Source organism: Hylobates moloch, unplaced genomic scaffold (assembly GCF_009828535.3).
Source record: "Hylobates moloch isolate HMO894 unplaced genomic scaffold, HMol_V3 SCAFFOLD_75, whole genome shotgun sequence".
NCBI lineage: Eukaryota > Metazoa > Chordata > Mammalia > Primates > Hylobatidae > Hylobates > Hylobates moloch.
In genome coordinates, this window is record NW_026652350.1 from 121,588 (window position 1) to 133,778 (window position 12,191).

General features: G+C 58.7%; 1 protein-coding gene across 1 annotated transcript; it reads left to right on the forward strand.

Moving 5' to 3' along the window:
- Positions 1–729: 729 nt before the first annotated feature.
- Positions 730–11,781, forward strand: AKAP17A (A-kinase anchoring protein 17A). The gene is made up of 5 exons (XM_032756518.2): positions 730–875; positions 2,926–3,706; positions 4,823–4,971; positions 8,415–8,655; positions 9,892–11,781. Exons 2-5 carry the CDS (start codon positions 2,945–2,947, stop codon positions 10,825–10,827), a joined length of 2,088 nt encoding a protein of 695 aa, XP_032612409.1. The 5' UTR covers positions 730–875; positions 2,926–2,944; the 3' UTR covers positions 10,828–11,781.
- Positions 11,782–12,191: the final 410 nt, after the last annotated feature.

Here is a 12,191-nt window from a genome sequence, read left to right on the forward strand (position 1 = left end):
AACTATCATTTATTTCATAATTGCAACATAAATTATTATTAATTTCATATCATTGTGTTATCATTTATTATTTCATAATCACATCATGTAATGGTATGCATTAATAATTATTAATATACAATTAATAATAAATATTAATTAATAATAATTAATAATAAATAAATTAATAATAAATATTAAATTATGTAATGGTGTGTATTAATAATTATCAATATACAATTAATAATAAATATTAATTAATAATAAATTAATTAATAATTATTATTATTATACAATTAATAATTATTATCAATTCAATTAATAGTTAATTAACCAGCAATGTATATAATTCTATAATTATGTCATAGAATATGATCTAATTTATACATAGATTATCTTATTCAAGTATATTACCCATAATTTGCAAGTATAGTATAGAATCCCGTTATAGGGTCCTATTACATTTTAGAATTTTATTATATATATTTGACTCTACAATTGGAATTTAGACCCCACACCGGCCCCCCTCCAGACCCTGGCCGAAGCACGTCCCCTGGTTACCCGCAGGCAGGTGGCGCCATGGGGGCGGGGCGGACTCGCGCACGCGCAGTGCAAAAGGCCGGGCTCCCGGAAGTCCCGCCTCCCAGGGGCGGAGCCAGGGCAAGAAGGAGAAACCGGGTGCTGCCGCGCGGCCTCTTCCGCGAGCCCGCGCGCCGGAAGTGGAAATACGTCATAGAGGGCGGGCGGGCGACGGCGGTGGCGGCGTCGGAGGCGCCTCCAGGGGACGGTGGCGGCGCCCGGCGGTGAGGCCGCGCCTGTCCGGGGATCGTCGGGGGACGGCGGGAGCTTGGGCCAGCGGCGGCGGCGGCCTGGGACGCAGGCGGAGCCCCGCGCAGGTGACTGCCGCCCCCCGTGCCGCCCGGGCCCGGCTGCAACCGGCGAACGCTTCGCTCCTCGGGCCGGGGCTTGGGAGGCGGGGCCTAGGGGGTCTCGGAGGTGACGGGGCTGGGGTTGGGGTGCGTGGGGTGCCACCGGGGAGGCCGGGAGCGCCTGAGGCTGTACAGGGGAACCGGAGGCTGGGGAGGTCTGCGGGCGGGGGTCCAGGGGTCCCTGGAAGCAGGGGTAGGGGCCGGAGCGGTTCCTGGGACTCCACCGACGGAGCTGAGGCCTGGAGCGGGGTCGGGGGGCTGGGAGCTCGGGGGGATCGGATGGGCGGGAGACTGGGAGGCCTGGGACTGGGGGACGTGGCGCTGCGGTCGCTCCTAGGTGTAGAGTGGGAAGCAAGGGGCTGGCTGTCCGGGGTTTTCGGAGGCTTGGGCAGTGCTGTGTAGGTTGGGGTATTGAGGTTCATCCAGGAGTGCGGTGGACGGGGAGGGGGAAACTGAGGAGCTGGGGGTACCGAGTGGCCAAGGGCCTGAGAAGGTGTGGGGTCGTGCCAGGGGCAGCCTGAGGCTATGCTGGGGGGGCTGTCGGAGGTGGGAATACCAGGGGCTCGGAGGTGGGAATACCAGGGGCTGTCGGAGGTGGGAATACCAGGGGCTCGGAGGTGGGAATACCAGGGGCAATGCAGCGTACTGGGGATTGGGCAGCCAGGTGTACCGGGGTGGTCGGAGGGCGCTGGACGCCAGACTGGGGAGGGTTCCTCAGTGGAGAAGTTGCTGGGGCCGCCTGCGTGCTGGGGGAGGGTTCACGGGTCTCTGTGCGGGCCGGAGCCCCTCCCTCGTGCCCCACTGACCTTTTCTGGTAGTTTCTCCACCCTCCCTCCCTTCTTTGGCACCTCCCACCTCGGGCTTGGGCGAGGAGGCCGTCTCCTGGGCCTGGCAGGAAGCCTCCAGGTTGGTGTGGTGGGCGGCCGGGCCAGAGGCGGGTCACCTGAGATGTTTGGGTTTCTGTGAGTGAAGCTTCCTCTGCGTGGACTTGGCCGTCAGGAAGTGGCTGCCTGTCAGCTCAGCAGGGAAGAGGTGGGTTAAAGAAGGTGGGTGCAGGAAGAAGGCGCAGATGGGGGACTCCGGCCCCTGAGTTTTGGAAAGTTCCTTGTACTTTTTGGCTTTGAGTGGGTTAAAGCTGGGATGCGTCTGGCCTTTGTGGAGATTACTAGGGTTCATGGTTCTGGATTGTTTTCGCAGGCCGAGACTTCCTGTTTTATCAGTGCAAGTACGGGGCCGCCGCCCCCTCCACAAAACCTTTCCAGATGCCTGCAGCTGTGCTCTCCCCGGCCCCTTCCCTTGCCCAGTGTCTTTCTGCACCTTCCCGTGGAGCTAGGCGTTTGCAGCTTCCCCGCGTTTGTAGCTTCCCCGTCCCTACATGATCTGTGTGACGGGCCTGGTCTTGCTCAGCTTCCTATTCTGCAGGCCTTGGGAGCTGCTGGGTGCCGGATGTAGGGTGTCCGGCAGTGCTGCCCGAGGTTTTGACGCTAACCTATTCTTCATCAGCTCGGCTTTTTCCCCTTTGGTGTACTCTTTCTTTTTTTTTTGAGACGGAGTCTCGCTCTGTCGCCCAGGCTGGAGTGCAGTGGCGCAATCTCGGCTCACTGCAAGCTCCGCCTCCCGGGTTCAAGCCATTCTCCTGCCTCAGCCTCTCCGAGTAGCTGGGACTACAGGCACCCGACACCACACCTGGCTAATTTTTTGTATTTTTAGTAGAGACGGGGTTTCACCGTGGTCTCGATCTCCTGACCTCATGACCCGCCCGCCTCAGCCTCCCAAAGTGCTGGGATTACAAGCGTGAGCCACCGCGCCCGGCCTGGGGTACTCTTAATGATTTCAAAAAGTAAAAAACTCTGTTGAGATGGCTTTTAACAGAGTGGAAACCAGTCTCTGACACGGCACAGAGACGCTGCTGTTTCTCTTCTCCGGGTCCAAAAAGTGCCGGCTGGCGTGGCCCCTCTTCGTTGGTAGGGGAGGTGGGGGGGGTGCTGGTGTTGACCGTCTGCGTCTTATGTTTCAGGCCCAAGGTCCCGGAGGCTATGGCAGCGGCTACCATCGTGCACGACACGTCTGAGGCCGTGGAGCTCTGCCCCGCGTACGGCTTGTACCTGAAGCCCATCACCAAGATGACCATCAGCGTGGCACTCCCGCAGCTGAAGCAGCCGGGGAAGTCCATCTCCAACTGGGAGGTGATGGAGAGGCTGAAGGGCATGGTGCACAACCACCAGTTCTCCACGCTGCGTATTTCCAAGAGTACCATGGACTTCATCCGCTTCGAGGGGGAGGTGGAGAACAAGAGCCTGGTCAAGTCTTTCCTGGCCTGCCTGGACGGCAAGACCATCAAGCTCAGCGGCTTCTCCGACATCCTGAAGGTGCGCGCGGCCGAGTTCAAGATCGACTTCCCCACCCGCCACGACTGGGACTCCTTCTTCCGCGACGCCAAGGACATGAACGAGACCCTGCCGGGGGAGCGGCCGGACACCATCCACCTGGAGGGGCTGCCCTGCAAGTGGTTCGCCCTGAAGGAGTCGGGCTCCGAGAAGCCCAGCGAGGACGTCCTGGTCAAGGTGTTTGAGAAGTTCGGGGAGATCCGGAATGTGGACATCCCCATGCTGGACCCCTACCGAGAGGAGATGACAGGCCGCAACTTCCACACCTTCAGTTTCGGGGGGCACTTGAACTTCGAGGCCTACGTGCAGTACCGCGAGTACGTGGGCTTCATCCAGGCCATGAGCGCCCTGCGCGGGATGAAGCTTATGTACAAGGGCGAGGACGGCAAGGCGGTGGCCTGCAACATCAAGGTGAGCCCTGGGCGCCCAGACCCACGCGCTTCCTCCCTCCGGCGGCTTCCTTCCAGCAGGGTGGGCAGAACGCTCCCAGCCACACCCCTCAGGCTGCGGGGATCTCCCCTGAGTAAAATGACAGCAACAGTCCTGTGCCTGTCCAATTTCAGAGGCACAGGCGTGAGGTCGAGTGGGGGTCCCGTGCTGTGGTTTTGGAAATTCGGTATCTTAAGGAAGATGTGCAGCAGCCACACGTCGTGTAGTAGGTGCGGGGTGGACTCTCAGTAACTCTGACAGGGATTTGGACCGTGTCAGAACCAAGAGAACCTGGCCTTCCCAGAATGCACCTTGAAACCAGGGCTTAACGTTCCCTTTAGCCTCATGTGCTTTTTTTTCTTATTTTTTTGAGACAGAGTCTCAATCTGTTTCCTAGGCTGGAGTGCAGTGGCGCGATCTCAGCTCACTGCAACCTCTGCCTCCCAGGTTCGAGCGATTCTTCTGCCTCAGCCTCACGAGTAGCTGGGTGTGCAGGTGCACGCCACCACGCCTGGCTAGTTTTTGTATTTTTACTAGAGACAGAGTTTCGCCGTATTGACCAGGCTGGTCTCGAACTCCTGACCTCGTGAACTGCCTGCCTCGCCCTCCCAAAGTGCTGGGATGACAGGTGTGAGCCACTGCACCCAGCCTAGCCTCATGTGTTTTGACCAGTGTTGGCTTTGCGGTGACAAATGAGCCAGCCTCCTGGCGGGGGTTTTGTGGCCTTAAGATGTGCCCGTGGGTGTGGGCAGGGGGCCCCAGGGTGGCCTGCTCAGTGACCGTGGCCACAGGGAATGGGGGAGCCGTGTCTTGCAGCAGTGGCGTGTCACTTGCGTTCAGTAAGTGGCGAGAGCTAGTTGGTGTTCCTCGTTGAGTCGTAACTCTGTGGGATGGGCTAAGTCTTGAGCCACTGATGGTGACTTGGAGGGATTGGGTTGGCTTCTGGGCTCCACTGTCTGGGTCTGCACCAGACGTGAGTGGTGAGCGGGCGCTCAGGCTTTGAGGCCACTCGGCCCTACGGCCCCAGGAGAGGGCGCCTGGCCATGTGTCTGGGGGGCTTTGGGGAAAGGCCATCTGACAGTGTTTTTGCTTTTAAAGGTTTCTTTTGATTCGACGAAACACCTGAGTGATGCCTCAATTAAGAAGCGGCAGCTGGAGAGGCAGAAGCTTCAGGAACTGGAGCAGCAAAGAGAAGAACAAAAGCGCAGAGAGAAGGAAGCGGAGGAGAGGCAGCGAGCGGAGGAAAGGTACCTTCTGCGGGAACGGGCCCTCGGTGCTGGTGTCTGACACCTGGGAGTGTACACAAACTCCTGTGCGTGTGTGTGTGCATGCATGCTTGTGAGCTTGTGTGTGTACCTGCGTGCATGGACGCATGTGTGCCTGCTGGCGTGCGTGCCTGTGAACCGGTGTGTGTACTTTGTATGTATGTATGTGTGCCCGAGAGTGTGTGCCTGAGCATCTGTGCACATGTGCCTGTGTGTGCATGCATGTGTGTGAGCTCGTGTATGTACCTGGGTGCGTATGTACGCATGTGTGCCCACGTGTATGTGCCTCTGCATTTGTGCACACGTGCCTGTGTGTGTGCATGCATGCGTGCCTGTGAGCTCGTGTGTGTACCTGTGTGTGTGCCTCTGTCTGTGCACACGTGCCTGTGTGTGCGTGCATGCGTGCCTGTGAGCTCGTGTGTACCTGTGTCCATGTGTGTACCCGTGTGCATATGTACGCATGTGTGTCCACGTGTGTGTGCCTCTGCGTCTGTGCACACTTGTGCCTGTGTGTGTGCATGCGTGTCTGAGCTTATGTGTGTACCTGTGTATGTGCACATGTGTGCCTCTGTATCTGTGCACATAGTACACGTGACTGTGCATGCGAGTGTGCCTGTGAACGCGTGCATGTACTTTGTGCACATACGGGTGTGTGTGCATGCCTGTGGGTGCGCAGCCGTGCACGTGAGGACCTGCGTGAGTGGCTGTTTGAGACGCAGCAGAATATGCGTGTTTCTCTTTTCCTGTCACACGTCGTGGTCTGACATGATCCCTACCAGCTCCCAGGACCGCGCCTTTCCCAAAGAGCCGCCACCTCTCCCTCCACGCGCTGTTCACAGATCCCGCTGCAACAAGCAGAATGCCCTGGCCGTTTGCAAGTTTGCATTTAGGTTGAGGCTACCATTTACAAAATGAAGTAGAGGGTTGATGGTGATGGCCAGATTTAAAAAAAAAAAAAAAAAAAAACCAACGATAGGACAAAAACTCAGTTTCCCATAAGAGGTCTTTAAAGCAATTGCCTGGGTCGTTCACTGTGGTTGGGGTACCAGAGACGCCCCTTTTATCTTCTTAGCATTGCAGGAGGGAACCAACAACTTTCTGTGAATCCCGTGAGGCAGAATCCTCCTCCTCCTCCTCCTTCTCCTCCTCCTCCTCCTCCTCCTCCTCCATCCCTCCCGCCGTGTCCTCTGACGACTTTGGTGCATCCTGCACGTCTGTTGCGCTTCATGTCGCCGATATCAAGTCTGGGATGTGTTGGACTTGGCTGGGGGGCTCCTGGACAACCTGCGGTGGGACCGAGTTGGTCCGTTTTGTTTCCGTTTCTCACTGCTTTACGTGACGCCGGTGCCAGTGTGTGGATGTGTGTGGCTGGTGATGTTTGCACGAGAGTCCTGGCACTGAACTCCTGGGAGCGGGTCCATCCTGCTCGTGGTCTTCTTTACATAGCCCCCCTTGCCTCCCCAGGGGAGAGTCGGGCTGTCAGCCTCTGAAGCTGAACCCCGAGGGCTCCTTAGATGAGGCAGGCGCAGTGTGTAAGCGAGTGGCCATGAATGGGCCGGCGGGGGGCCCATGTCAGCCGTCAGGAGCCCCAGGACGCAAGGCAGGCAGCAGAGAGAGGCAGACGCCCTGGGAGGGAGGGACCTGCTGCTGCGTCGCCATCCTGGGAGGCGGCCCCTGGGAGGGGTGGTTCAGATGTGGGGTTGAGTCAGGGTCCCCTGTGGTCAGCCGCTGTCAGGGCGACTAGGACAGCTGGGGTGGGAGACAGTCCTGGGACGCTACAGGGCCTCTTCTGGGCTGCAGACACAGCCCAGGCCTGGCTGAAGGTGCCTGTCCACGTTCTGGAAGTGTGGAGTGGGACTCAGAACCTCAGACTTCTCCATGTTGCAGGAGTGTCCCGCAGCATTTCAGAAAAGAGCTTCGGGTTGAGGAGGAGAAGTTGCATCCTTGATCTTTCCCTGAGGAGAGATGGACGTTGGAGAAGTGGAGTGTGTCTCTGCAGGGAAGGGGTCCCGTCCTCCTGGCCAGACCACAGAGGGATTGGGGGAAGCGGGGCTGGGCCGTGAGGTTCTCGAGAGCAGGACGGGGTGTCCAGAGCCGTGGGGAGGGGCAGGCCTGTTGTCTGGGGGAGCTGCTGGGAGGGCTCCAGCTTGGCCCGTGGAGCTGTCCTCCCCCACGCAGGGCCATACTTGCCCCCGCTGCCCCACACTGTGCTTCCTCAGAGGCTGAGCATGCGGGGAGGCCCAGGGCAGCCTCCGGCGTTTCTTTCTGGTGGGTGGAGATGAGGCGTGTTTGCTTGTTCGGCCCTCACGTGTAACTTGGAGCTTGGGGAGAGCTGTCCTCTGAAAGCTGCCCAGCCTCCAGGCGTCGGTGTGAGTCCCATCTGAGGGCGTGCTATGGGCTGGGCTGCCCTGAGCTGCCCTCCAAGCTCGTGGGGGCGGTGACAGCTCACAGGGTGGTTAAACCTTCAGCACCTGAAACGGAGGACCTTCACGCCCCGGCCGGAGACCGTGTGGATCCCTGCCTGGGCGTCGGCACCTGGCCTGGCTCCCTTCTTGGGGTGGCGGAGAGCGGGATGCCTTTTCTCCCAGCCTGCTCCTCCTCGTCCCCGTGTCTCCTCTCGCCTTGGTGTCTGTGCAGGTCTGTGTCACCCCGGCGGGCTTTCTGGCCTCACCAGGCAGTTGGCGGCGCCCACCCAGGCTTCAGAAGTCTGGGCCTCCGTGTCGTGTTCCACAGAAACAGCTGTGACTTGTTCCCGGGTCTGGTGTTGGTTTAAATGCATTTGAGAGCCTCAGGGCGGGGGAGGGTGAGCTAGAGAATGCCCCACTGTCTCTCGTGGACTCTCTCTGGGGACCGTGCCACTCCCCAGCCGCATTCATCCTCACTTCCGGGAAGCCCGTCTCCACAGGAAAGTGAGAGGAGCTGAGTGGCGTGGCTGGTTGGATTTGTTTGGAGAGAGGTCCCCCCGTGTCAGTGCTGTGCGGTGCCCTCACAGGATTCCTGCACGACACGGAGTCACCCAGCGCGGTTCCCAGTGGGCAGAACCAGCCTCCTCCGCGCCGCTGTGCATCCCGGGGCCTCGTTGGGCCTGCTGGGGTTCCTCTTTCCCCCGTCCATCCATCCGTCTGTCCCCTGGCTGGGGGCGTGGCTTTTGACGTGGTCGGTCTAGTGGTCGTTTTCTTCGTGGTTTCAGGGTTGGGTCACACTTAGCAGGATGGCGTGTTGGAAGGTCACGGAGGTCCTCGCCCGGCTCGCTCTTTCCACCTCTCGGGCTGCTTTGAGTCAACCGAGGTCCACTTTGGGATAAAGAGTTAAATGCTTAATCGTTCGACTGTGGCCTTTTCCCTCTCGTGTGAAAAGCCACTTGTATGGTGTGTCGTGTGTTGGCTGCAGCGCGCTGTGACGAGCCCCCGGTGTGTTCCACACAGGAAACAGAAGGAGCTGGAAGAGCTGGAGCGAGAGAGGAAGAGAGAAGAGAAGCTTCGCAAGAGGGAGCAGAAGCAGAGGGACCGTGAGCTGCGCCGGAATCAGAAGAAGCTGGAGAAGCTGCAGGCGGAGGAGCAGAAGCAGCTGCAGGAGAAGATCAAGCTGGAGGAGCGCAAGCTGCTGCTGGCGCAGAGGAACCTGCAGTCCATCCGGCTCGTCGCCGAGCTGCTCAGCACGGCCAAGGTACCTGGGGGCTCCCTCTGCAGCCGCCAGCCGCGCCCGGGCTGCCCTCGGTGCCCTCCCCTGAAACGCGGGCGGCGTCACGGCGCCGTTTCCCCGCTGGCTGCAGCTGTACCCACAAAACCAGCTTTAAGGCAGAGGATGACAGCTCCTGCCCGGGAGGGTGTAGCCTTGTCTGTCGTTCCCGATGATTTCAGAGCTGTGACAGTTTTCCTTTTGCAAAGCTGGTGCATTCAGGTTCCCCGAGCAGGCTGGCAGTCTCCGGGGGCCGGGGCAGAGGCTCTGTGTTTCCTTTGGGTCGGGGCAGTGGCAGAGAGTGCAGGGGGCCGCTCTCTCTGGCCCGTGCCTCTGTGTGTGGTCAGCTGGCCTGGCTGCGACCTTACCAGTGACCCAGAGCAGAGGGGCAAGGTGGGCTGGGGGGAGGGCTGAGCACACAGAGGGGGCCTGCCGTGGGCCCGGTTCCGCGTCCCTCACACAGTGTGAACCTGACAGGTCTCACCAGCGCCGGTACTGACGACCCCCTCAGCACCAAGAGCCTCCTTGCTCCTCCTGCAGGCACGACGGGTAACTCCCATGAGCCCGGGGCCAGGGCCCACAGACAGACAGACCTCCCCAGGACAGACGTCCCCGGCACACTCCTTGTCCTCAGGAGGGCTGCGTCCCCCTAGAGTCCAACGCGGGGCGACCCCATAACCTGTTGTCTGATTACAGTTGTGATAAGTCCCCGGGAAGGAGCATGACAAGAGGCTGAGACATGTGGCAGCCCAGTCCTTACCTCATGGTGAATATTGAAGACACTAACCCAGGCTAGGCCAGGCTCGCCCCGCAGCTACGGCGGCGGCATGTGTCTGCGGCGGCATCTCAGCTCCCTGTTGCTGGCGGCCGCTTGTGACCTAACCGCAGGCGCCTGCGTGCAACGTGGTGGGGCTCCCGGCCAGGCCCGGCTCCGCCCAAGAGGCCCGCCCCGGGGCTGTGCCGAGTCGCTTTGCCAAGGGGTTTAGGGGTTTCCTTCTCACTCAGACGCATGATGGCCCCGGGTGTGGCCAAGGGAGCCGAGGGATGGACGGGCTGGACCTGGCTCGCCGTAGGAGACGCCCCCCACCCCAGGGCTGGAGTCCAGCCAGGCCGCTGATCCTGCATCCCCAGACCGTGGGGCCTCCAAACACCTTCCCAGCTCCTCTCCACGTGTCCGGCCAGGCTCGGGAATCGGGCTCAGCTGCACTTTCCTCTTCCCTGCAGGCTGCGAAGCTACAGGAACAGGAGCAGAAGGAGGAGAAGCTGCGGCTGCAGCAGCAGGAGGAGCGGCGGCGGCTGCAGGAGGCCGAGCTGCGGCGGGTGGAGGAGGAGAAGGAGCGTGCGCTGGGCCTGCAGCGGAAAGAGCGGGAGCTGCGAGAGCGGCTGCTGAGCATCCTGCTGAGCAAGAAGCCGGACGACAGCCACGCGCAGGACGAGCCGGGCGTGCCACACGCCGACCTGCTGCAGCCCGTCCTGGACATCCTGCAGACCGTGTCCTCCGGCTGTGTGAGCGCCACCACGCGGCAGCCCCTCGGGGGCCAGCCCCCGGCCAGCGCCCCCAAGGAGAGCCCGGCCCACCCAGAGGCCGACGGCGCTCCCAAAAGCGTGAACGGGAGCGTGGCCGAGGAGGCCCCGTGCAAGGAGGGTCAGAGCTCCTGTCGCGTGGCCCCCGAGGATGGCTCTCCAGAGAAGAGGTGCCCGGGCGGCGTCCTCTCCTGCATTCCTGACAACAACCAACAGCCCAAGGGCATCCCTGCCTGCGAGCAGAATGTCTCCAAAAAGGACACCCGGTCGGAACAGGACAAGTGCAACCGGGAGCCCAGCAAGGGCCGGGGCCGGGCCACCGGAGACGGGCTCGACGACCGGCACAAGCGGGAGAGGAGCCGGGCCAGGCGGGCCGGCAGCAGGGAGGACGGGAGGCCGCGCAAGGAGCGGCGGCCCCACAAGAAGCACGTCCACAAGGACGCCAGCCCGCGCCGGCGCAGCACGAGCCCGGACCACACCCGGTCCCGGAGGTCCCACAGCAAAGACAGGCACCGGAGGGAGCGGAGCCGGGAGCGGAGGGGCAGCGCCAGCAGGAAGCACAGCCGCCACCGCCGCCGAAGCGAGCGGTCGCACTCCCGGTCCCCGAGCAGGCACCGCAGTACCTGGAACAGGTAATGACGGGCACGGCCTGTCCAGGAAAGACCAGGACCTGCTCGAGCGTCCTGGCCGCTCCTTGGCCGCTCTCCGTCCACCCCTGCAAAGCCGAGACCCTCCTGCAGCCACGAATGTCCAAGGAGCCCGCGGGCAGGCAGGAAGACACCATGCTTTAGACATCCATCTTTCTCCACTCACCACAGCATACCCGGCACTTCAGTTTCAAACACGTAGTCCTTGACAGCGTGATCCGATAGCTTTAATGCGGCCAGTCCTCTCTCAATCAGGAAAATTGCACAGACCGGCAGTCGTGAGGGTGGCAGAGCTGCTGCATTCCCCCACACGGGGATTTCTGTGTCTGCTTGGCGACCTCCCCGCGTGCACGGCCTAGGAGGTGCACGTCATGCAGCAGGGGAGACTCATCAAAGGTGTGGACCGCCAGAGTCACACCGGCACTAAAAAGAAAAGAAAGCGTTGCCCTGGTGATTTTTCCCCCGTCTGTAATTTTAACTGATCGGGAAATGCAGTTTGGGTGGGATGCCGAATCGTCGTGCTGACATTGAGTCACGGATGAGGAAGGTCCAAGTCCTTTAAGATCAAAACTCAAACGGGCCGTTCTTCTTAAGGTGTCGGTATGTGGGGAGTGCTACAAAATGGTCTGATGCTCCTTCAAAAACGTTCACTTTTTACAACTTCAAGGAATTAAGCATAAAAAGGATTGGTTAAAAGCTTTGGTTTCTAGTAAAGGTTAGTGTGTGTGGTTTTTTTAAGAAGCTGTTTTGCTAAATTATTTTTACTTGGAATGTTTCAAACAGATTTCAGGCTGCAAACTTGTTAAGTTTTATAATCGTTTGCTTCTCCAAGTGAAGCTCAGAAATACTTAAAAATAGCTGTAACGTTTGCGTTAGGAAAGATGGTGTTTATTCCAGTTTGCATTTTTATGGTGAAATAAAATCCTTTTCCAATGAACTAAAATTTTTCACACTTAGAATTTTTGTGTTTTTATGTTCCTTGGACTGCATTATTCAGCTAAGGCTAGACAAGTGTGTCTCAAACCGGTAGAAATCGTTTGTTTTTCCTTGAACTGATTCAGCGATCATACATCACACAGCTCTCCCGCAGCTGTACGGTAGTAACCTTCTCAGAGGAGAATCCTGGGTCTTAAGAGGCATCTCATTTGTTTGCTGAGAACATAAACTTAGCCAAATTCCCAAAACCAATCTTTTTTAAAGCCAAGGAGCTGTTTCTAAAGCAAATTTAAAAGACGGTTGTTCTTTTTTCTTTTGAGACGGAGTCTCGCACTGTTACCCAGGCTGGAGTGCAGTGGCGCGATCTCAGCTCACTGCAAGCTCCACCTCCCGGGTTCACGCCATTCTCCTGCCTCA